General features: G+C 43.3%; 1 protein-coding gene across 4 annotated transcripts in view; it reads right to left on the bottom strand.

Annotated features, from left to right (window-relative positions):
• The window catches only part of arid4b (AT-rich interaction domain 4B), a 52,149-nt gene that overhangs the window by 17,957 nt on the left and 15,364 nt on the right, over positions 1-18,828 (bottom strand). For all 4 annotated transcript variants that reach the window (XM_031579332.2, XM_031579334.2, XM_031579335.2 and 1 more), the window contains exons 3-9: positions 12,520-12,630; positions 6,259-6,324; positions 5,836-5,926; positions 5,224-5,303; positions 4,860-4,951; positions 2,793-2,934; positions 1,654-1,733 (exon numbers count right to left, since the gene is read on the bottom strand). In XM_031579332.2, the coding sequence (XP_031435192.1) occupies positions 1,654-1,733; positions 2,793-2,934; positions 4,860-4,951; positions 5,224-5,303; positions 5,836-5,926; positions 6,259-6,324; positions 12,520-12,630 (662 nt within the window). The remainder of the gene's footprint in view (positions 1-1,653; positions 1,734-2,792; positions 2,935-4,859; positions 4,952-5,223; positions 5,304-5,835; positions 5,927-6,258; positions 6,325-12,519; positions 12,631-18,828) is intronic.

Raw genomic sequence — 18,828 nt, 5'->3', positions numbered from 1 at the left:
CAACTTTCTGACTTCAAAGACCTTTCTGTGTACATTAGGTTTGCTTCCGATTGTTTCTGTGAGCAGGTCACATTTGTATCCCTGGCCCAAGCATTTTTGACTTAAAATGTGAAGTTACCAATAGTTACCAATGACTCTCTTGAAAAACAGACCACAGAATGAATTTCAAGCCTGCATTTCACTTAATTTACAGTATTTACAGATGCATCTGATTTATTTAATGTTTCAGTTCTCCTTTAGGGGCCTCTGCCTAAAAGCAGATGCATGCAGAGGTAACTGCATGGTCCCATTGATTCATTGATGCCTCACATAAGATGCAGGCGTGGGTTTTAAATGTTATATTCAGACCCATTTTGCCCTCAAGAAAATACAATCATTTTCATAACAGATATAATATATAATATAATATATGTGAGCATGTCCTTGGCCACCTGATCTCAGTGGTTCCAAAGAACTTTTCTCCAAATGAACCTGGCGACTCCACAGGTACAATGGCACCAGCTGCGCTGGTAAGAAATCCATCTCTCCAGGGTCTATGCTCAGTAACAACATGAAATTATAGCCTCTATTTCCCGCCTCCTCACTCCCCCACTGCTCTGTAAGATCCTGGTTTGAACACGACAGTGCAGTTCTCCGACTGCTGGGTGCTTGTTTTTGTGAGGAAGTTTCAATCAGACAGTGCAACGCCATAAAACACGTGACACGCCGTGACACTTGACAAGTAGAGGAGTGGTATACCGTGTAATCGGTTCCATTACAGGGGGCAAATAAAGAAACAGCAAGGTACGAGATGCAACTGACGTGATGCAACAGCAAGGTATGGGTGTACCAAGACATGAATTAAAAACCATCTGTTCCCATGGATACTCGTTCCAAAGGGCGAGGGGGTTTGTTTAGCTGGGCTTGTTTGTAACAGGCCGCCTCTCTGCAGAGCCAGCACACTTTGTTTGGCAAACACGCTGCTTTTGTTTCGTCTCGTTAGCTAAGGTGTCAGTCAGACGCATCTCGGCTGGCTAAACTTCTGCTGGCCTGGTCAAGACGGGGTGTGTGTCTGTGTGTGTGTCTGTGTGTGTGTCTGTGTGTGTGTCTGTGTGTGTGTCTGTGTGTGTGTCTGTGTGTCTGTGTGTGTGTGTCTGTGTGTGTGTGTGTGTCTGTGTGTGTCTGTGTGTGTGTGTGTGTGTGTCTGTCTGTGTGTGTGTGTCTGTGTGTGTGTCTGTGTGTGTCTGTGTGTGTCTGTGTGTGTCTGTGTGTGTCTGTGTGTGTCTGTGTGTGTCTGTGTGTGTGTGTAGGAGTGGGGGTGGGTGGCTTACAAATACCTTTTTGTACCAAGGCAGCATTCCACAATGCACAAACAACAAAAAAGTATTCACTCCCCCCTTCCAATTTCCAAGTCAAACACCTCTCGAGCATCTTCAAAAACAGCCCAGTATATGGTCCAAGTGAGAGGAGAGAGAGCACGTTAGGTCAGTCAGAAGGCAAGGAAGATGTACTCTTCCTCCCCACACAGCTCATAGGAGCGTGACTAGAATCCCTGAACTACTGCTGAACTACTATTCCCTGCAAAAAGGTTCTGTAGACAGAGATTCTTTGAGAGCAGTTCCTGTGCAAGACTAAGAAGATTGGAGTACAAGAGTGTTTAAGAGAAGGACTTACAACTTTCCATCCTTGAAGGAACGGACGAAAATGGTGTCCTTCTTCAATGCCACATCTTCATGGCAGTCTGGAGTAATGACCTTATTATAGAAAGGATAAGGAGATGAGGGGCGGGGGAAGGGTGTGATGGAACAGAAAAGAAAAAAAAGTTTAATATCAGGAATTATGCAGCACAGCATGATTCATTTATATTATCATACCCACAGAAAAAAATAATATCCAATTAGAATCCCAAATCTAGTGAGTGACAGATAGCACTGTCTACAAACAGTCTATGGTGCTGGAGAGTCTCTCTAAAAGCCCCAGATGGCCAAGTGTACTGATATCTAACTCAGCTGATTATCACAGGGGTGGGAGTTATTAACTCCTCATATACAACACCTTTATCAAGGCAGAGCATTGAAGTGTGTGAAGGAACAATACAATACAATCACTTCTCCCGCATGTAAAGGCTGGTGACTCTCCCCACAGGTCTACACACAGCATCTATGATTAATCCCAATCCCACATACACAATTATATTTAATTGCTTATCTGAAATATATATAGAAAAACATACACAATCAGTTGCGTTCCCTCATGCCCTCATTAGCTGTGCGTGTAATGAAGACACTCTCCAGCCCCCCCCCCCCTGTATCACTGGCCTATACTACAGGGTTGACGTCATTTGAAAAGCCCCTGCTTGCGTTTCTTTTCTCAAACCCCCCACCCCCACCCCACTCGGAACTCTCCGCTATGATTATGTCACAAGGCAACACGGTAACCAATCGGGTGCTTTGTTGTCACGCAGCTGTTGCGCAGATCGGCCATGGGGAGGCGACAGAGAGCACGTATCCCGGGCATGCCAAGAACAACAACCTGGAGGTGGAGTCACGCTGATTTCACAGAAACAAATAAAGGGACAGAGTCATGGCTTTCCATCGTCCCTGGTGTACTTTGGCTGGAAACGGTTTACCCTGTCTAGATCTCAAAGTTTATACAGCCATAACTGCTAATTCAAAATGAAACAGCACCCTTGAAAAGACATGCCTAGAGCAAGAATCTGGTGCTTGGCAACATTATACCGACTGTCATTTAAATTCATGACGTTGAAAGAGAGTAAACTTGCTTCCTAACCACTGAAGTTGACATTGACTCACCAGGGCAGGGTACCATGACGTCTTCTTTTTGTCCCCCGTGGCCACCACTTCCACACACACCACCTTGCCAAACAGGTCATCATTCTGTCGCTGGTCACCCTCTTCTTCCTCACTGGACGATGATGACGACTCCTCTTCTTGACTGACGAAAGACGTGACAGATACAACAATTCAGTAAAAAGAACCACAAAAAACAAATACCATCACACGCCCCCTTACCCCTGAACAAAGAATATTTTGTTCCCAGAGTTAACTGAGAAGGCGTGTGCACGTGTAGACAACACACACTCCCAAACACACACACTCTAAACATGGTTTCCTTTTCAGACCAAACAATGACCCAATTAATTCATTCCTGTACGCTCCTGTTTCTGGTCATGTAGTGGGTCGACAGAACTCTCTAGCACTGGTCAAACACCATCGGTCTGGCTGCACTGCTGCACGGCTCCCTGTGTCTGTGTGACCGGGAGGCAAGCGCCTCACACTTCTTGAGTACTCCCTGTGTTTTACAGCCAAGGATAATGGCTAATTAAGCTCCATCCGCTGATGAGTCCACTCATTTGCTCCTGTTCGATATGCTGTGCGACTCACTGGCCTGCTTCAGTTATAATGCGGAGAGTTCCTTCATCCCCCTCTCTCTCTTGTCAATGACTCTCTCACTATGCCCACTCTCCCGATTAATTTAGGTCGTCATCGTCTGTGACCAACTACCTGTTTATCACCAAGACAAGCATCTTTCTCAGCCAAAGTACCTTCATTCAGTTATAGAAAACAAACAAACACCTTCACCTTTTAGGTTCTAGTCGACAGGGTTATATTCTTCAAAAAACAGAAGCTGAAACTGAAAAGGGCTTCACAAGTAGACAAGCTTGCTTCAGGCTGGAGTTATTCGATCAGAAATTCCACTTTTTAAATGGCACAGTGACTGCTGAAGTAAAAACCCCTATGGGACTCCTGAGAGTCTGGGATTAACTAGCTCGTCTCTAGGCTAGATAACTGCCCCACTTGTTCCAATACCACCGGGAACACTCCACTTCAAGCTTGAATCTCAATAATTTTGGAATACTAATAATGAAGAGAAAAACATTGATTTTTCTGTGAATATCATCATGGGGATACATCACATTCCACAGCAGAAAGTGTCCAAGTTCTCCAATTAGAGCTGGCAAATAGGGCCCAATTTCACATGGCCTCCTCTAGCTCGCATCTGGAATACTTCCTCTCCCGTGGGAGCCGGGGTCGGGATCAACGCTTCGCTCAAACACAATATTCCAGGTGAAAAGTGATTTTGGGCCTGCTCGCTCTGGGCTGCACAATGTGTTGTCTGTTTTCGGAGCAGGCCCTCGCTACCCCGACCATGACTCCCAGCCCCACTCCTAAACCATAAACTCAAATAGGGTTGCATAATCTGCCAGCCAGTGCCATTGGAGAGAAATAGCATTGAGGAGACCAGGTCCATCGCCAAGGGGTTATGGGGTGATGGGAGAGACTTTAATTTAAAAAGAAAGTTTAAAACATGTTTGAGATTTGCCAACACGGGCACACATCAGTCACTTTTTAAAGCAACCACTTTTTGAAGTATGTCTTTATAGCAAACTAGTTTAATTAATTTAAATGGTATTAAGTCATGTGATGAACAGATAAATGTACCTGTCGCTCCTACTTGCTGCCCTTGCTATGCACTATGTAATTCTGTGGTCACAGACGGACTAACCCGTGGAAATGTAAGAATAGCTTTCACAGCACGACATTTCCAAATATCAGCTAACTAGCTTATCAGAGCCAACTGTGCTGTTGCTGGGTTTTCCAGGGGGTATTGCATGGCTTTTAGGTAGTTAGTTTTATAACTACTTACTGCTACTTTAATACTGTTGGTGTTATAAATGTTATGGTCAGAAATCCTTTTATTCCTCAATCAACTTTAGGATAAATGTTATGGTCAGAAATCCTTATATTTAAAAAAAAAAAAACTTTAGAATACTTCACCATCAAGGCTACTTGAACAAACCCGAGAAAAGCTACTGGCAGAGCTCGAGTGGTGGGTGGGCTTTGCTGAGGCATACTCACACTGGATTGGATCGTCGGCCCCGGTTGCTCTTTTTCCCAATGACTGGTGTCCCAAAGTGCTCTGGGTTAGTGAGTGGGAGCCTGTCCAGCGTCTGCATGGAGAAAAGCAGAGCAGAGGGCTTACAAATTAATCCTGTGGAATGACATGGTGAGCTAGCTAGACCTCATGGTGCTCAATCAAGCATGAGCACGAAATGTCTCTAAAAAAAGTAATCTTCAATTTAGGGGTTAGCAAAGGACATACACACACAAATATATACAAGTACATCTTGTCGGCTTGCTCTAAAATGGTAAAACAAGTGAGGTGGAAAAAAAATCGAAACAGTAAGGACAACAAGCAGGCGAAGCAACACAAAGGACTTGCCTCACTCTCTGCAAAGTGACGTGCTCCTTTCAGGCAGAGCGAGGAGCGCCTAAGGGTCTTCTCATCACCGTCATCGAACACTGCAGAAAGAAAAAGCAGCTTAGCCTGTGTTGCCTCTCTCACTTTCTCTCTCTCTGTCTATTTCGATCTCTCTATCTCCCCTTTTCTCACTCTCTCTCCCTCTATCTGTATCCCTCTATCTCTGTCTCCCTCTATCTCTCTCTCCCTGACACACATATATAGACAAGCACAAACATACCCTTCTCCAGCATTATCTAAAACACTTCCCTATCTCTTATGAAAGAAGTCAGCAGTATGCACTACAACCGACCACTGCATTCACAGATTCGATCATAACAAATTCAGTGTGCTTCACAAATTCAGAGCAAGCATAAACGACTGCCCCATCCCAAACACTTGTCTAAAAAAACAAACAAACAAAAGCATCAATTTTGATACAGTTATGATAAATAAAATGCGAACCATTTCAGAACAAGGAGGGGGACATTTTTGTCTTGGCAGAACAAACATAACCACGACAAACAACAGCAAAGTCATGGCTAACTACTGAAACTTGCACTTCCATTCAACGGTTCTCTTCTCAGCCCTTACCAACAGTGTACAGGCTTGCATCAGTCAGCTTGTTGATGGTGGCTTCTTGGTAAACTCCATCTTGGTTTTTCACCTCAACCACAGCACCCACCTGAAAGTCATAGATTTCATATGGGTTTCTCTGCTACTCACTGGTGTCAATACCAAAGTTTACTGATCTCTGAAGCAGCTACGTATTGTGATAGTAGCCATTACTACTTACGGGAGAAATCCAGGCTTTTATGAAGGGCCAGTGTTCATTTTACTGATTAGAACATCTTGCAATGCTTATTTTAAACTCTAGTTTCAGTTTCAGTGTGCTGCTGAATGTCTGCTTTATGTTCACGGCAAGTGCTTGAACTACTATTCCTGTCACTTCAGCAATGACGCAGCTGAGAACGCATTTAAACAGACAAGCCTTACAGCAAAAACAGCAACACATACCTTCAGAAGTCCTCTGATGTGTTCATCGTGAACCTCTGCTGTTGATGCGTCTGGCTTGAAGGTCACCTGGAGAGAGAGGAGTGGGTGGAGAGAGGTTAGAGAATCAGTAACCGGGGTGAACAAACAGACTCCTCATTGGCCACCTCCGTCGGTCCTTCCAGCCCTTGAGTCTGGCCTCCAGTGTGGGGGATTGGAATCTGCGACTGAGAGTGAGGGCAAGCAACAGGCACCCAGCCCAGGGGGGGGGGGACGACGACGACGACGACGACAAGAAGGAGGTGTTTATTAGGGATAATTATGCACTTAATGGAAGGGGGGGTTCATTCAAGAAGCCCTGATCTTTCAGGCTGGACAGCTTGCTAATGCTGGCACAGTTGGTGGAAAATATGTGACTCAATTAAATGGAAAACACCCTGTCAAAAGTATTTTAGAAAACAAAAAGACAAACAATTCCTAACTTCCCATACAGGCACAGTAAACCTGAGAGTGAAGATCACATCTCCCTGCCTACTGGATCTACTACTCCATAATCTACCCTGCTATTATCTGTGCCATGCACAGTTTTCCACTTCCTCTTGTTCCAAACGCAGAGACAATGGAACGTGGTGTCTGATAATATCTTGTGGACGTGTGCATTTCAAAACCTGGTAATGCAGGGTCCTTCTGCATTATGTCATGGAAGTCTCCAAAAGGGTGGGGGATAGTCTGACAGTAAGAGCCAGGATTGGCCTTTATAATCCAGGTCAAAGAAACAACAACAGCAGGGGGGGGGGGGGGGGGGGGGTTGTTGTACTGTAGGCGTAAATCGGGTCAGGACAACTGTGCATTCCTGCCTGCAGCGCGTTCCATTTTGCTGCCATAGTGCAGCCTCGGGGCTACAGGAGGGCCCTGACTCGTGTGACACACCAGTGGTGAAGTGCACCCTTAGCCAAGTGTTGAATGAAAGGGAAAATAACTACAAGCAACACTAGTGACCACTGCGAGAGGCACCGTGGAGGGAGGACAGAGCGTTTCTGTAACTCCAATAAGGCAGTGAAATCTAAGGTTCAGATGCTGAGTGAGAGCGTTTGGTTGATTCTGTTGTAAATCTAGCCAGCATATGGCAAAGCCAGAAGTGAACGTCTGGCCAGTGAAATATGCACCCCTCCATCCGCAGATGAAAGTGAGCCTCGGTAGAATGGTCCAGAGAGGGCCGTCCACACTGACACCGACACCAACAACAACAGCTGGTCTCAGTTTAGCCAAATAAAATATGACTACGCAGAGGGGAGAACACTGGGTGCTTAGTATTTGTAGGCATCATTTGTCCGAATGTGGTGTGAACACAATTTAGAATGAAAAAAATGATGCAACACTAATTAGGTTCTGCTAAATTGTAAATATTTCAGCATGTGTAATCGTGCATAACAATATCAGGACATTTTTGTAGTTAGATGAAAAAAGTCTGATCAGCACACGCAGGAGTACACCAAAATGGTCATGTGGCTTTACAATCACACCACCTTATCAGATAAGCACTGAAAATACTAACAATGTTTTGTTAAGTCATCTGTATGTTTAAGGATTTGTTTATGTTTACCTCTACAGAAGCAAAAAATCCCACTTGTACCAGGGTGGAAAATCTAGGGAATTTCCACTTTGCTTTGGAGATCCCCCTACATAAACATAAGAGCTTTTTATAAATTAGCACTCTGCATCAAAGATGGATACAAGACTTAAAGAAGGATTAATGACTGCAACAAGCAATTAAATACTCAGCAGGATGCCTTAAGGACCACATGTGTGCAGCAAAACCCCTACCTTTACATCCCCACTAGATCTATGACATGGAGGAACCCACTGAATACCTGTTGGCCAACACACAGTTCAATTATTCTGCTGGTTCTCTCTTTTCTTGCTGGTGCTATTTAATTCACATGTGAGACCCAAGTAAGCCATAGTGAATTGTGAGTGTGATTACCTAATAATCCTTTTAACTTTCATAGTGGGGGCCAAGGCTCACAAGAGGCCAGTCATGCCACTGGAAATGTGGTGGTGTGTGGTCAATTATTCAAGTAGTATCAGTATATATATATATATCAGTATACTATACTTAAATGTAGGGCTGGGCGGTATATCGACTTTATAAGGTAAACCGATATATTTTCAAACGAGATAAAGGATGAGACAATACTGTTATTTACCGTTATAGTTTGATGTTGCATTACATAACCTGTTTTTTTTTTTCGTAAAGCCGTGCCAGTGTTTGCTCCTCTCTCTCCTTCAGACTCTGCCCCTGCAGTCCCTCTAGACCCCATAGTGACCAACGATGGCAGTTCTATATTTTACTGTAATGACACACTGACAGCCAGAATGTCAAGTTGTAAACGGTATTGACTTACATTTATATATCTAGGTGTAAATATAAGTCATACGGTATTGAGTTATATTTATATAAGTAAATATATGTACTTATATAACTATTTTGATGAATTGTCAAGTCTTTAAGAGGTGTTACCTCTGCCAGTCACCAATATGAAAATTTGGAGGTTCGGTTTGACAGTGCACATTTAGCTAGCCAGCTAACAGTATCCTTCCACGTCTGTGAACCATATGCCTACAATTTGTATCTTTTGACACAGTTTTCCTCTACTCCGACTGTAACTGTCTCTCTTATAATATGTCAACCATCACCAAAATATCGAACCACTATTCATGCAGTTCAATCATGTTCTGCAAAACAATATCACAACAATAGTCAATAAATGTCACATCATTAAAAACAGCCGATTCTTATCTTTTAAATCGACCCACCTTGCAATTTTAGAGCAATCTTAGATAGTTTTAGCTAAGTGTTTCAATATCCCCATAGTTTTCTCAAAATTCCCAGGAATCTGCAGCAGTGTATGGCAATAGTGCATCACAAACAAATGTCACGCAATTCACAAATACAAGGTGAAACAATGTTCACAAATGTAAACGCTATTATTTACGGACTAATGAAGGTGCATTTACAAACCGCTTGCCATTTGTGAACATCCCTGAATTTATTTTGGTCCATATCGCCCAGACCTACTTAACTGTGAAGAAATATCCTGGATATTGATTGTTGGTGTAACTCAGCACATCACTAAGTTGATTTTTGATGGCAAAGTCACGCCGCAACTGTGTCATCCACAACATTACCATAGCAGGGGGTGTGAAGAGAGTTATGAGGTGTAATCTTCAACAGAAGATGTTCTTAATAGATCATAACAATTTAAACAAGCAATTCAGTCTTTAAAAATGAGTTAAATTAAATCTTTGAGTTAAATTAAATCTTTTTATAATATCATGAATGTTGAAAAGCAATTAAATGCACCACATGAAGCACATGAATCACTTCAGACACAAGTAAACCAGTGCAGTCTGACATCTTATGCTACTTACAGAAACCCAGACGCATTAGCAGTGGTATAGCTGTCTGCATCAGAATGTATGTGTCAATGCACGGGAATGTCCTCTCTCAGCTAGTGTCCACCTGCGGTATTAAGTCGCGCAGCAGGTGGCAGCTTGTGGACACAAAGGCTGCGCCGGATCAATGGGCTTGCCGTAGAGGAGCGGGGCTTTAAAAAAAAAACAAAAAAAAACAAGATGCCTGACACCACGCTTTGACGTTCCAGCTGAGGGCTCAGGTGATGAGCTGCAGGACAGCTTCAACGCTTGGCTGAGCGTCACACCACACCGCACCCCGCCACCGGGCACGGTTACACATGCTGCAGGGCTTTTCCAGGCAGGGACGGGCCTCTTTTACATAGCATTAGACAGTGTCAAGGGCTGGGATGGAGCTGCGCTGCTGTTGCTGTGGCTGCTGTAACTCCTCCATCAGTGTCTGTAGCGTAGCGTCGCACAGCGCAGAGTAATACTAATTCCCCTCAAACACAGGGCCACCGCTCTCTGAGGAGACACTAGCGAGAGAGCGCATATCACCGGAATAGCTCTCCAAACAGGAAGAGAGACAGGAGCGAGAGAGAGAGGGAGGGAGGGAGGGAGAGAGAGAGAAAGAGAGAGAGCGAGCAAGAGAGAAAGCGAGAGTCATCAACACTATTCACCGAAGGAGATTGGACGGCGAGGAATGGAAAGCCTTGCAGTTATTTAGTCTTGTAAAAAGTGCTCTGTAGGGAGAGAGACCCAGCGAGCAAGCTGCCCAGAGCCAATGATGTCATTGGTGATACGATGATAAGAATTTGATTAGGTTCTTCAGCAGGGGTCCTGGTTTTTAGCTAGATTGTCTAATCCTATTTCTAACAGGACCACATCAGTTACACAGAGGAGGGGAGGGAGACACTGGAGGAAGGAGGAAAGAGGAATGGAGGGAGTGTCGGTGTGACAGTGAAGAGGTGGCAGGAGAGGAGCACCAGTTTCTACTCCAGACCTTATATAAACCTGGGGTTATAAAGCACACACTTATTTTTTTGAGGAGAACTAACTTCAGGTTGAAAAAGAGGCTGAACAGAATTTGCATTAAAACATAAATAAATGAAAATATCCAGCTGATGAAAAAACAAAGCAATATGAATGTGGCAATGCGAGCAGTCGGGCGCTTTGATCTTATTTTTAAAACCACACGCAGTACAGCAGCACCATATGGCACTACCCGTTTGTTAAGCTTGCAGTAAAAAAAAAGAGATTAATTCACCAAAGCACTGAAGTGGAATTCATTAGGTGGGAATATTCAAAATCACAACAACCCATAACTAATTGCTATAATCCTCCATTTGTGTAACACCAAGTACGCTTTTGCTGCAGTTATTCTGTTCCATGTCTACTTTGATCAGTGCTATTCTGTGTCAACCCATAAAGCAATCAGTTTGCAAAATGGACATCTCATTCTAAAGCACTTGACACGATTTACCAGTTTAAATTAGCAGCAGCTTTTAATAAATATCAAAGAGAGCAGCATTGCTCTCTGTGCTGAGAGACGAGCAGAGCACGGTCTGCTGCCGATGGTCTGCCTGCCTTTATGAAATATCCTGCAATTATCTTCAAGTGTTTTCAACTCCAAACAGCACGGTTATCCAGAAATGTCCATTGTTCACATGCTTACACGCATTTGTGTCTGAAAGGATATCGCCTGCATACACAGGCCCATTTCTCTTGGGCGCCCATCCACTGAAGAGTCAAAAAAAAGAAGACATACTTGAGGCTAGTGGCCTGTGTCTGCAGAGAGCACAGAACTGCCAGAATAGTGCAGAGGGGGGGGGGGAATCAGAAAGCTAAGGATAGCAGGACAGCCTCACTTTCTCCAAACCTCTTTCAATCTCTTTTCACATCCATCTCTTCCTTTATTTCTTCTTTCAGACTCAACACCTAACATACCAAGCCCAACAGCTGGAGACAGTCCTTAAGAGTACCTGCGCCTGAGTGGAACCCTGCCAAGAACCTCTCTGTTTGGCCAGTGTGGACGATGCCACGCTCAGATCACTTAAGGCTTTAGCAGAGTGTGGAAATATGTTCTATCCTGAGGTCATTAGCCATTTGACTGTGGAACAGACTAAGGCTTCTCGGGTGGAACTGTGTTAATAATACAATACATCAATAAGTCTCAGTCACTTGAGCAAATGAGCCAGTCAGCATCAATATGGAGAGCAGGCTCCTAATAATCCTACACAGCAAGAACTCGATGAGTAGATTGAGCCATATTACATGCAAGCCAATACGACCGCAAAGCCGACGGTAAAAGCAGATTCAATGTCAGACTCTCTCCAGACTAGATTAAAGAACCATTTAGGGATGTTTCCTGCGTTTCCGTATTATGTAAAAGGCATGAGTTTCCCCCATGCAACTAAATGCTACAATTGGTTAAATAAGTGTCAGTAAGACATCATTGTCATGGATGTGCATGTGCAAATCTATTATTCCTTTAGAAGCAGTCAGCTTTGGGCCTTTTTAACAGACAGCAAGGCACATGGGAAGCATTTGTGTGATTCTTATTCAAACAATAACAATGAGGAAAAATGCTAATAATGCTGAAATGTAAACAAAGAAACAACTACCCCACCCCCCCCCCCCCCCCACACACACACACACGATAAAGTGTTGTTTGTTTGTTTTTTGGAACTAACAAATATGCCTCTGCATTTCCCAGTCTGCTGAAGTAGATTCTAACAGGGATTCTAGCTCTACTCTAATTAACACAAAGATATTCTGGCATGGTGGTATCCATCATTGTCTACCCCTTACTGAATGCTTGGTGTTCTGCCCGGTTGAGATAACGAACAGTCTCCCAGGAGTCTTGCTTACCTTTGCCTTGACCAGTCGCTTGGCAGTCTTGATCTTTGCCTCACAGAAAGCCCCTCTGTACTTGGCGCTCACATCCGTGCCCACCGTCAGATATGGGGGCTCCTCCAGGGTCTGCGAGAAGAAAAAAGAAAGGGTGAGTGAAAAAGAAAGGGTAAGTGAGAGAGCGAGTGAATTACACTCACAGAAGAAACCTAAAATGGCAGAGAACTCTGGAGCCAACAGCATGTCTCTGTCGGGACAATGACTGTGCCAAATGGCAGGGGGATACATCACTTTGTAGCCACTTTTAATACCACATGAGTTTAGTCGGCCATCTTTAATCTACCACTCCAGATTGAAAACGAGTGTCTGACATGACATGGCATGTACATTGTGACATTAATGTTCGGAGCTAGCAAATGAGTCCCTAGTTCGGTTGACTGACTGTTCCTAACAGGCTTCCTGTACTGGAGGTGGGGGGCAATTTATGCTATTAAACTGCCCTGTGTAGATAAATACCCTACGAACAAAATTAAACCGTGCAGGGTCATTCCCATTACATTCGTAACCCTGACCCTCAGTGTGATCTATACCGTTCCTCTCCCTGTTAGCCTGAGATGGACAGAGCAAACGCTGCCCACACACACTTATCATGATCTCTCCGCTTGGCAGCAATGGACAGTGAGAGCAGAGCTAGAGAGGCCACTTGGCCTGAGTAACCAAGGCACCCATCCTGCAGCCAGCGAGTGCAACATTAGCCGTCTAAAGATACGGCTGAAAGCATTCACCACATGTATGTCACAGCGGTTTTCACCCACGGTGTCAGCTAGGCTTTGTGCAGTTATTAAGAGAGGAGTGGCGACAGTGGTACAGGAGGTAGAGAAGTCGGTTAGTAATCAGAAGGTTGCTAGTTCGATTCCCTGTCGAAGCGTCCTTGAGCAAGACACTGAACCCCTAATTGCTCCTGATGTGCAGTGTGCCATCAGTGTAAATGTAAAATGTGTACATTGTAAGTCGCACATATGTAAGTCGCTTTGGATAAAATGACTAAAAGTTTTCCCTGACTCCAAACATAGTTTCAGGGTTTGGCTTACATATTTAAACAAAAAGCTCATCTCACTGTTATTGAATATTGTGGGGGCTGTACATGACTCTTGGCTGTGATGGGTTTTGCTGATCAGATGATTGCAAGTAGGATGAGTGGAGAGGATGAGGGAGCTTCGGTTGATTAAACATCACTCAAGCTGGCCTTACCGCCTTCCCTTGCCTATACACCAAGCATCAGGACAGTCAGTCATCACGAGGAAACTGGGTTCACCATGAGCATTCAAGCTAAAAACAAGCAGTTCATTTTATTGCAGCGAACACCGAAGGGACTAATGGCACCAAACTCACAAATATATTTTGTTATAATCAGCACAAGTCATTTGCATACCCTTGGACATGTTCTGTGATTTTGAGCCATCTAAATCTACACAACTGCAGGTCTGAAGTCAATGTGGCAAAGGAAGTCTTGTGGCAATGTGGCAAAGGAAGCGCTCTTCAGCATCAATACAGGACACTCGCATTTTAAATGCCCGGGTTGCTCTTTTAGAATCTACTTCCCAAAGAGCTCTACACGGCTGCCTTGTTTCCCTGGCAACATAGAATCAGAGCACAACCACAGAGGCAGGGTGGCGATAATGAAACATGATGCTCCAAAGCACTCAGCTGTTCTGTCCTTTTCCAGAAGATAATGACAATCTAATCCAAGTTTCTCAGACTATAAGGGCTTTGAAATTCTGTCCTGGGAATCTTGTTAGACTGTGCACTGGATTTTACCAAGTGGAAGTAATGGATGCTGATGTTCACGCTCAAGACTGACAGGTCCTGGAAAATCAAACTTGAACATCCGGCTTCAGAATTCCTTTGGGTTCTTTGGCTCTCACAAGGTACATAAACTAAACCAAACAAAATTAAACTAGACAATAAGTCATTTTCAGTTTGTATGTGATTAACTTTAAGAGGGAGAGATGGATGAAATGTGTCAATGTCAGATCTCAATTGACCTCTTGGTTAAACAACATTAACATAAACACCAAAGCATAAATAACTACTGTTCACTACTAAATAACTACTGTTTGCTGATCGATGAAACTGTCAATCAATTAAGACAGCACTTAACATTGCAGGCCAAGTCAGTATGACATTTTCCCTTCAACACTTCAAGCACCAACACATTTTTCCAGGACCTTTCATCCCCAGGAGGGTTCATCCATATGTAATGGCATACCGTCTACTTTCTAAAATCGCTTTTTCAAATAGAAATATATCTTTGAAGTCTTAAAATGTGAAATGAATGAATAACTATTTTCCAAGATGGATATTGACAATGGAGTGTTCTGTGTTTCTCTGCACAAGAGCGATGGCCAAGGGCCTCCCCTTGCCATGTTAAATGCAGTTCTCTCCGGCGAGGCATTGACCAGTACAAGCAGCTTCAGTCTCCCCTCCTCAGCTGGGCTGGCAGCGGCTGCTGGGCTGCCCTCTCACATCCTGTGGTTCTCAGCTTGACAGGCCATCAGCGGGCCATGGCACAGATGTTCATTAACATCACACACAAGCACAAACGGCCCTGACAAACCTGCTCCTCTGCTAGTGCCATCGCGGTCCTTTCCGCCAGACTCACCAACAAAACATCCCGGGATCAGGACCAGCCCCACACACACACACACACACACACACACACACACACACACACACACACACACACACACACACACACACACACACACACACACACACACACACACACACACACACAAACACACAAACACAAACTAAACAAACCCCTAACACTCCTAATTACAAACAGACATCAGGGACAAAATCATCCGTTTGAGCAGCATGCAGAGCAAGGCCATGGGTATCTGTGTCTGGACTGACCTCATTATAATGTGGAAAATATCTCAGACATCTTCAGATGTCAGACATCAAGCACTTCGGGGGGGGGGGGGGGGGGAGTATCTCAACCAACAACAATCAAAATGAAAAGTATCCAGACCAAAAAAACAAACAAACAATATAATACAACAAAATATTTACGGTGTAGTAGCAATTACATCTTCTGAGTCCTCAAAGCAATCAGTCTTACAATTGTTCTTTCAGTCATGTAATCAAATTATGCCCATACTCTAATGAGCCGACTTACTTTTGAAAACAATATAATCAACAAATGCCAGACACAACAAGCACAATAATAATCCCGTGATGTAGAATAGAATGGAATTTGGCAACAGGCCACAGTCTAAACCAACAGTGCACACAGAACAACCCAAATCTTTGTGTGTTTAGATTTACATCCAATGATTGTTTTTCTGTTTTGTATCACAAGGTAGGGAAAGCATCCACTTTACCTCAATCTATGCTGCGTTATTAGTGCTACAAGTCACTGGTGCCTCTTAATTAGACCGCGGCTGTTTTGCATAGGATATATATGCAAATATTTGGTACTCTGTTGTTGACATTAGCTTCTTAGCCATGGTTAATCATCGTGCTCTTGTGTGTTTGCATTTTAGAGTCTTTGATTGAACATCCAATTACAAAAACATGAGTGATTAATGAAGACAATGAGATGACCCATTTACTTCTTTCCATTATGCTTTTAGTGATTAAATACAAGTACCAGCCTTTGTTTTAGCTTGTATGCATTATATGGCTATCGTCCTCAATGTGACTCTCAAAATTTCTCAAATAATAATGAGGAATAAACCCAATCACTTTTGGTCAAACTTTGATAGATATTTTAGGACTACCGCTGAAAACGTATACACAACCCTGTAGAATCTTTTGCAAACACTTATGCTTAGTTATACCTTTCCAGTGTCTATCAGCTTTAGAAGGCACACAATGAAGAAAATATTAAGAAATATTATTCTCTCTCTCCCTGTCTCAACACCATTTTCACGGATAGCTGTTTGAGTATGGATCTGTTTGGTCATCCACCCAAACAGTGCTCACAATAGTGAAAGTGAAATTCAATCCTAGTGAAAGAGGAATCTTTAGTGTGGTTCTGATGGCATGCTGAAGTTTATCGGTCATTGTTCAATTGTTATTATTGTTTTTTTTTCTACTGACAAAATAAAAGTGCAATAAATATGTTTGCACATTATCCTTCTGGAAGTTTGTTTCCATTCAACTGACAATCACGGTGTCATGATGTAATTTCCTGTTAAAACCCGTTGACAAAATTGAGCAGAATATGTTGTGAGCTGACAATTGGCCAGTTTCTTATAATTACTATTTCTGGGCTAACTGCCACGGCTCATATTATTTTCCATAGACAATAGCACAGAAATGAAGCTATTGCCAAGGTCATCATTCAACAAAGTGCCCTTGCACCAATCATTGGAAAGGAAATTCTAAAAAGATAATTATCAATGTTAGGATTTTGTCTCCTTCTGAGAACATTTATGGGGAAATGAGGAAATATCAAAGAAAACTGCGATTTAAGTTGCCTACCTATACAAAATACAAATACATTAATAATAAGGCCTAGCTAGATATAAACAAATACTCTGTAGTCCTAAAACAATATATACAGTCATTAAATCACTTCATATCGATGCTTTGATCCCCAAAGTCAAAGCTGGAAACTATGATTGGAGAAAGACTCACAGAAAACCAAACCATAAGTTCCTTGTTTTTCGTTGCATGTAATCTTTCCCTTCCTACTGGAGCAAGGGTGGTCAACTGGAGCTTTACAGAGAGCCCTGGCTTTAGAGGGGGTATCCTGAGAGATAGGGCAGCCAGGCCAACAAATCTGGACAGGACTGGCCTGATAACAGAGCAAGTGATGGATCTGCCCTCTGGCTAGCCAGACAGAGCTGTCAAGGCCTCTAATGAGGTACAAGGGAGAGAAGACGTGATCACAACCCCCCACCCCCACCCCTCACACATACACAAAACTAGTCAGCTAGATTCCAACCAGCCTGGGTTAAGCCACTGCTCGGATGTGAGGGGGGCAAAACCAAGAGGAGCCTCTCTCTCCATTTTGATCCTTGAGGAATCGATCGATAAATCCTTAGGATGAGAGACACCTCCTAAAACCCATTCATTCATAGGCTTTTGGAACGTTCGGTCGTTCTCAAAGTGTGGTCCGCCAGTGCCCCGTAATCAGGGGTGCAAACTCATCAGGGATGAAAAAGGTGACAACGATGCGAACCCCCTAGGAGGGTCCGGTGCATGCTCCCCGGGGGAATATATTTTATATATAAGAACATTTTGCACATTTTAAAAGTTCAATGCATCAATCTGGTGCACTTTGACAACAAAATGATGAGGCTAGATCTATGAATAACTTTGTTGTAAACAATTTTGTGCTCTGGTAACAGTTTCATCATAAACATTCCTGTGTTGAATGTTGCACGGGCACAGGCCAACCCAACCCAACCACCCACCCCAATACCCTCCCGACCACCCACTCCAGTCTACTTCACCAAAGCACATTACGTCACAGATCTCCAACAGTAATTAAGCACAAAAAAAAAGGGCCAACTATAGGAACAGAAAATCAACAGAGGCTGCATCAGGCATGGCCTAGCTTCTCCGTGTTCTTGAAAAACTGTGACAGTGGGAACACATATTCTTTTCCCTTTGCATTACTCTTTTAGTCTAGCTTGTCAGGACAAGGCCCATTTGCACCTGACTCCTAGTTGAGCCACAGTAATGGCATCCTCCTCCTAAAATTCTCTCATTCTGAAACCAAACTGAAATAGGAGAGTGGTAAGTTTGTTCAGTTGCAGTGAAGCGCCCGGCAGTAGAAAACGGGTCATACACATACCTCATGAAAAGTAAAAGTCATCATGAAAAGTAAAAAACAAATAATGATAAAATAAATATTAATATGTATCTACTGATCTTTGCTTTAAATTCATTTTTTTGTATGATTCCGATAATTTGTATAATCAAAATCGCTGAGCCTCATCTCAGATTGTGTAATCCCTCACACACTGGGTTGAGCGCATGACTTTTGCTTTCTCATTGTTTGTCATCACTGAAATATTTGTAGACACTTTTATTATATGTCGTTTGTATCCATATAATAGGTAATGTAATGTAATGTATTTCACGTATGTGAAGAAGCTATTTAGTCTTGCTGATCTGTCATAAAACCACAGTGAAAAAGCACATAGGGGAGGCAAACCTAACCTCTGCCTCAATGAAGGGGGCGTGCGATAGCCTGGAAAATGGACTTCCAATTCAGTGAAGTGATAGATAAATACATAACGGGAGACCAATGCCAGAGCTAAAAGGTTTGCTTCAAACGACAGGACAGAAGATAACTTTAGCAGC

This window comes from Clupea harengus, chromosome 13 (genome assembly GCF_900700415.2).
Source record: "Clupea harengus chromosome 13, Ch_v2.0.2, whole genome shotgun sequence".
In the NCBI taxonomy this organism is placed as follows: Eukaryota; Metazoa; Chordata; class Actinopteri; order Clupeiformes; family Clupeidae; genus Clupea; species Clupea harengus.
Note: the sequence above shows the minus strand (reverse complement) of the source record. Positions and strands in the feature narration are given on the sequence as shown.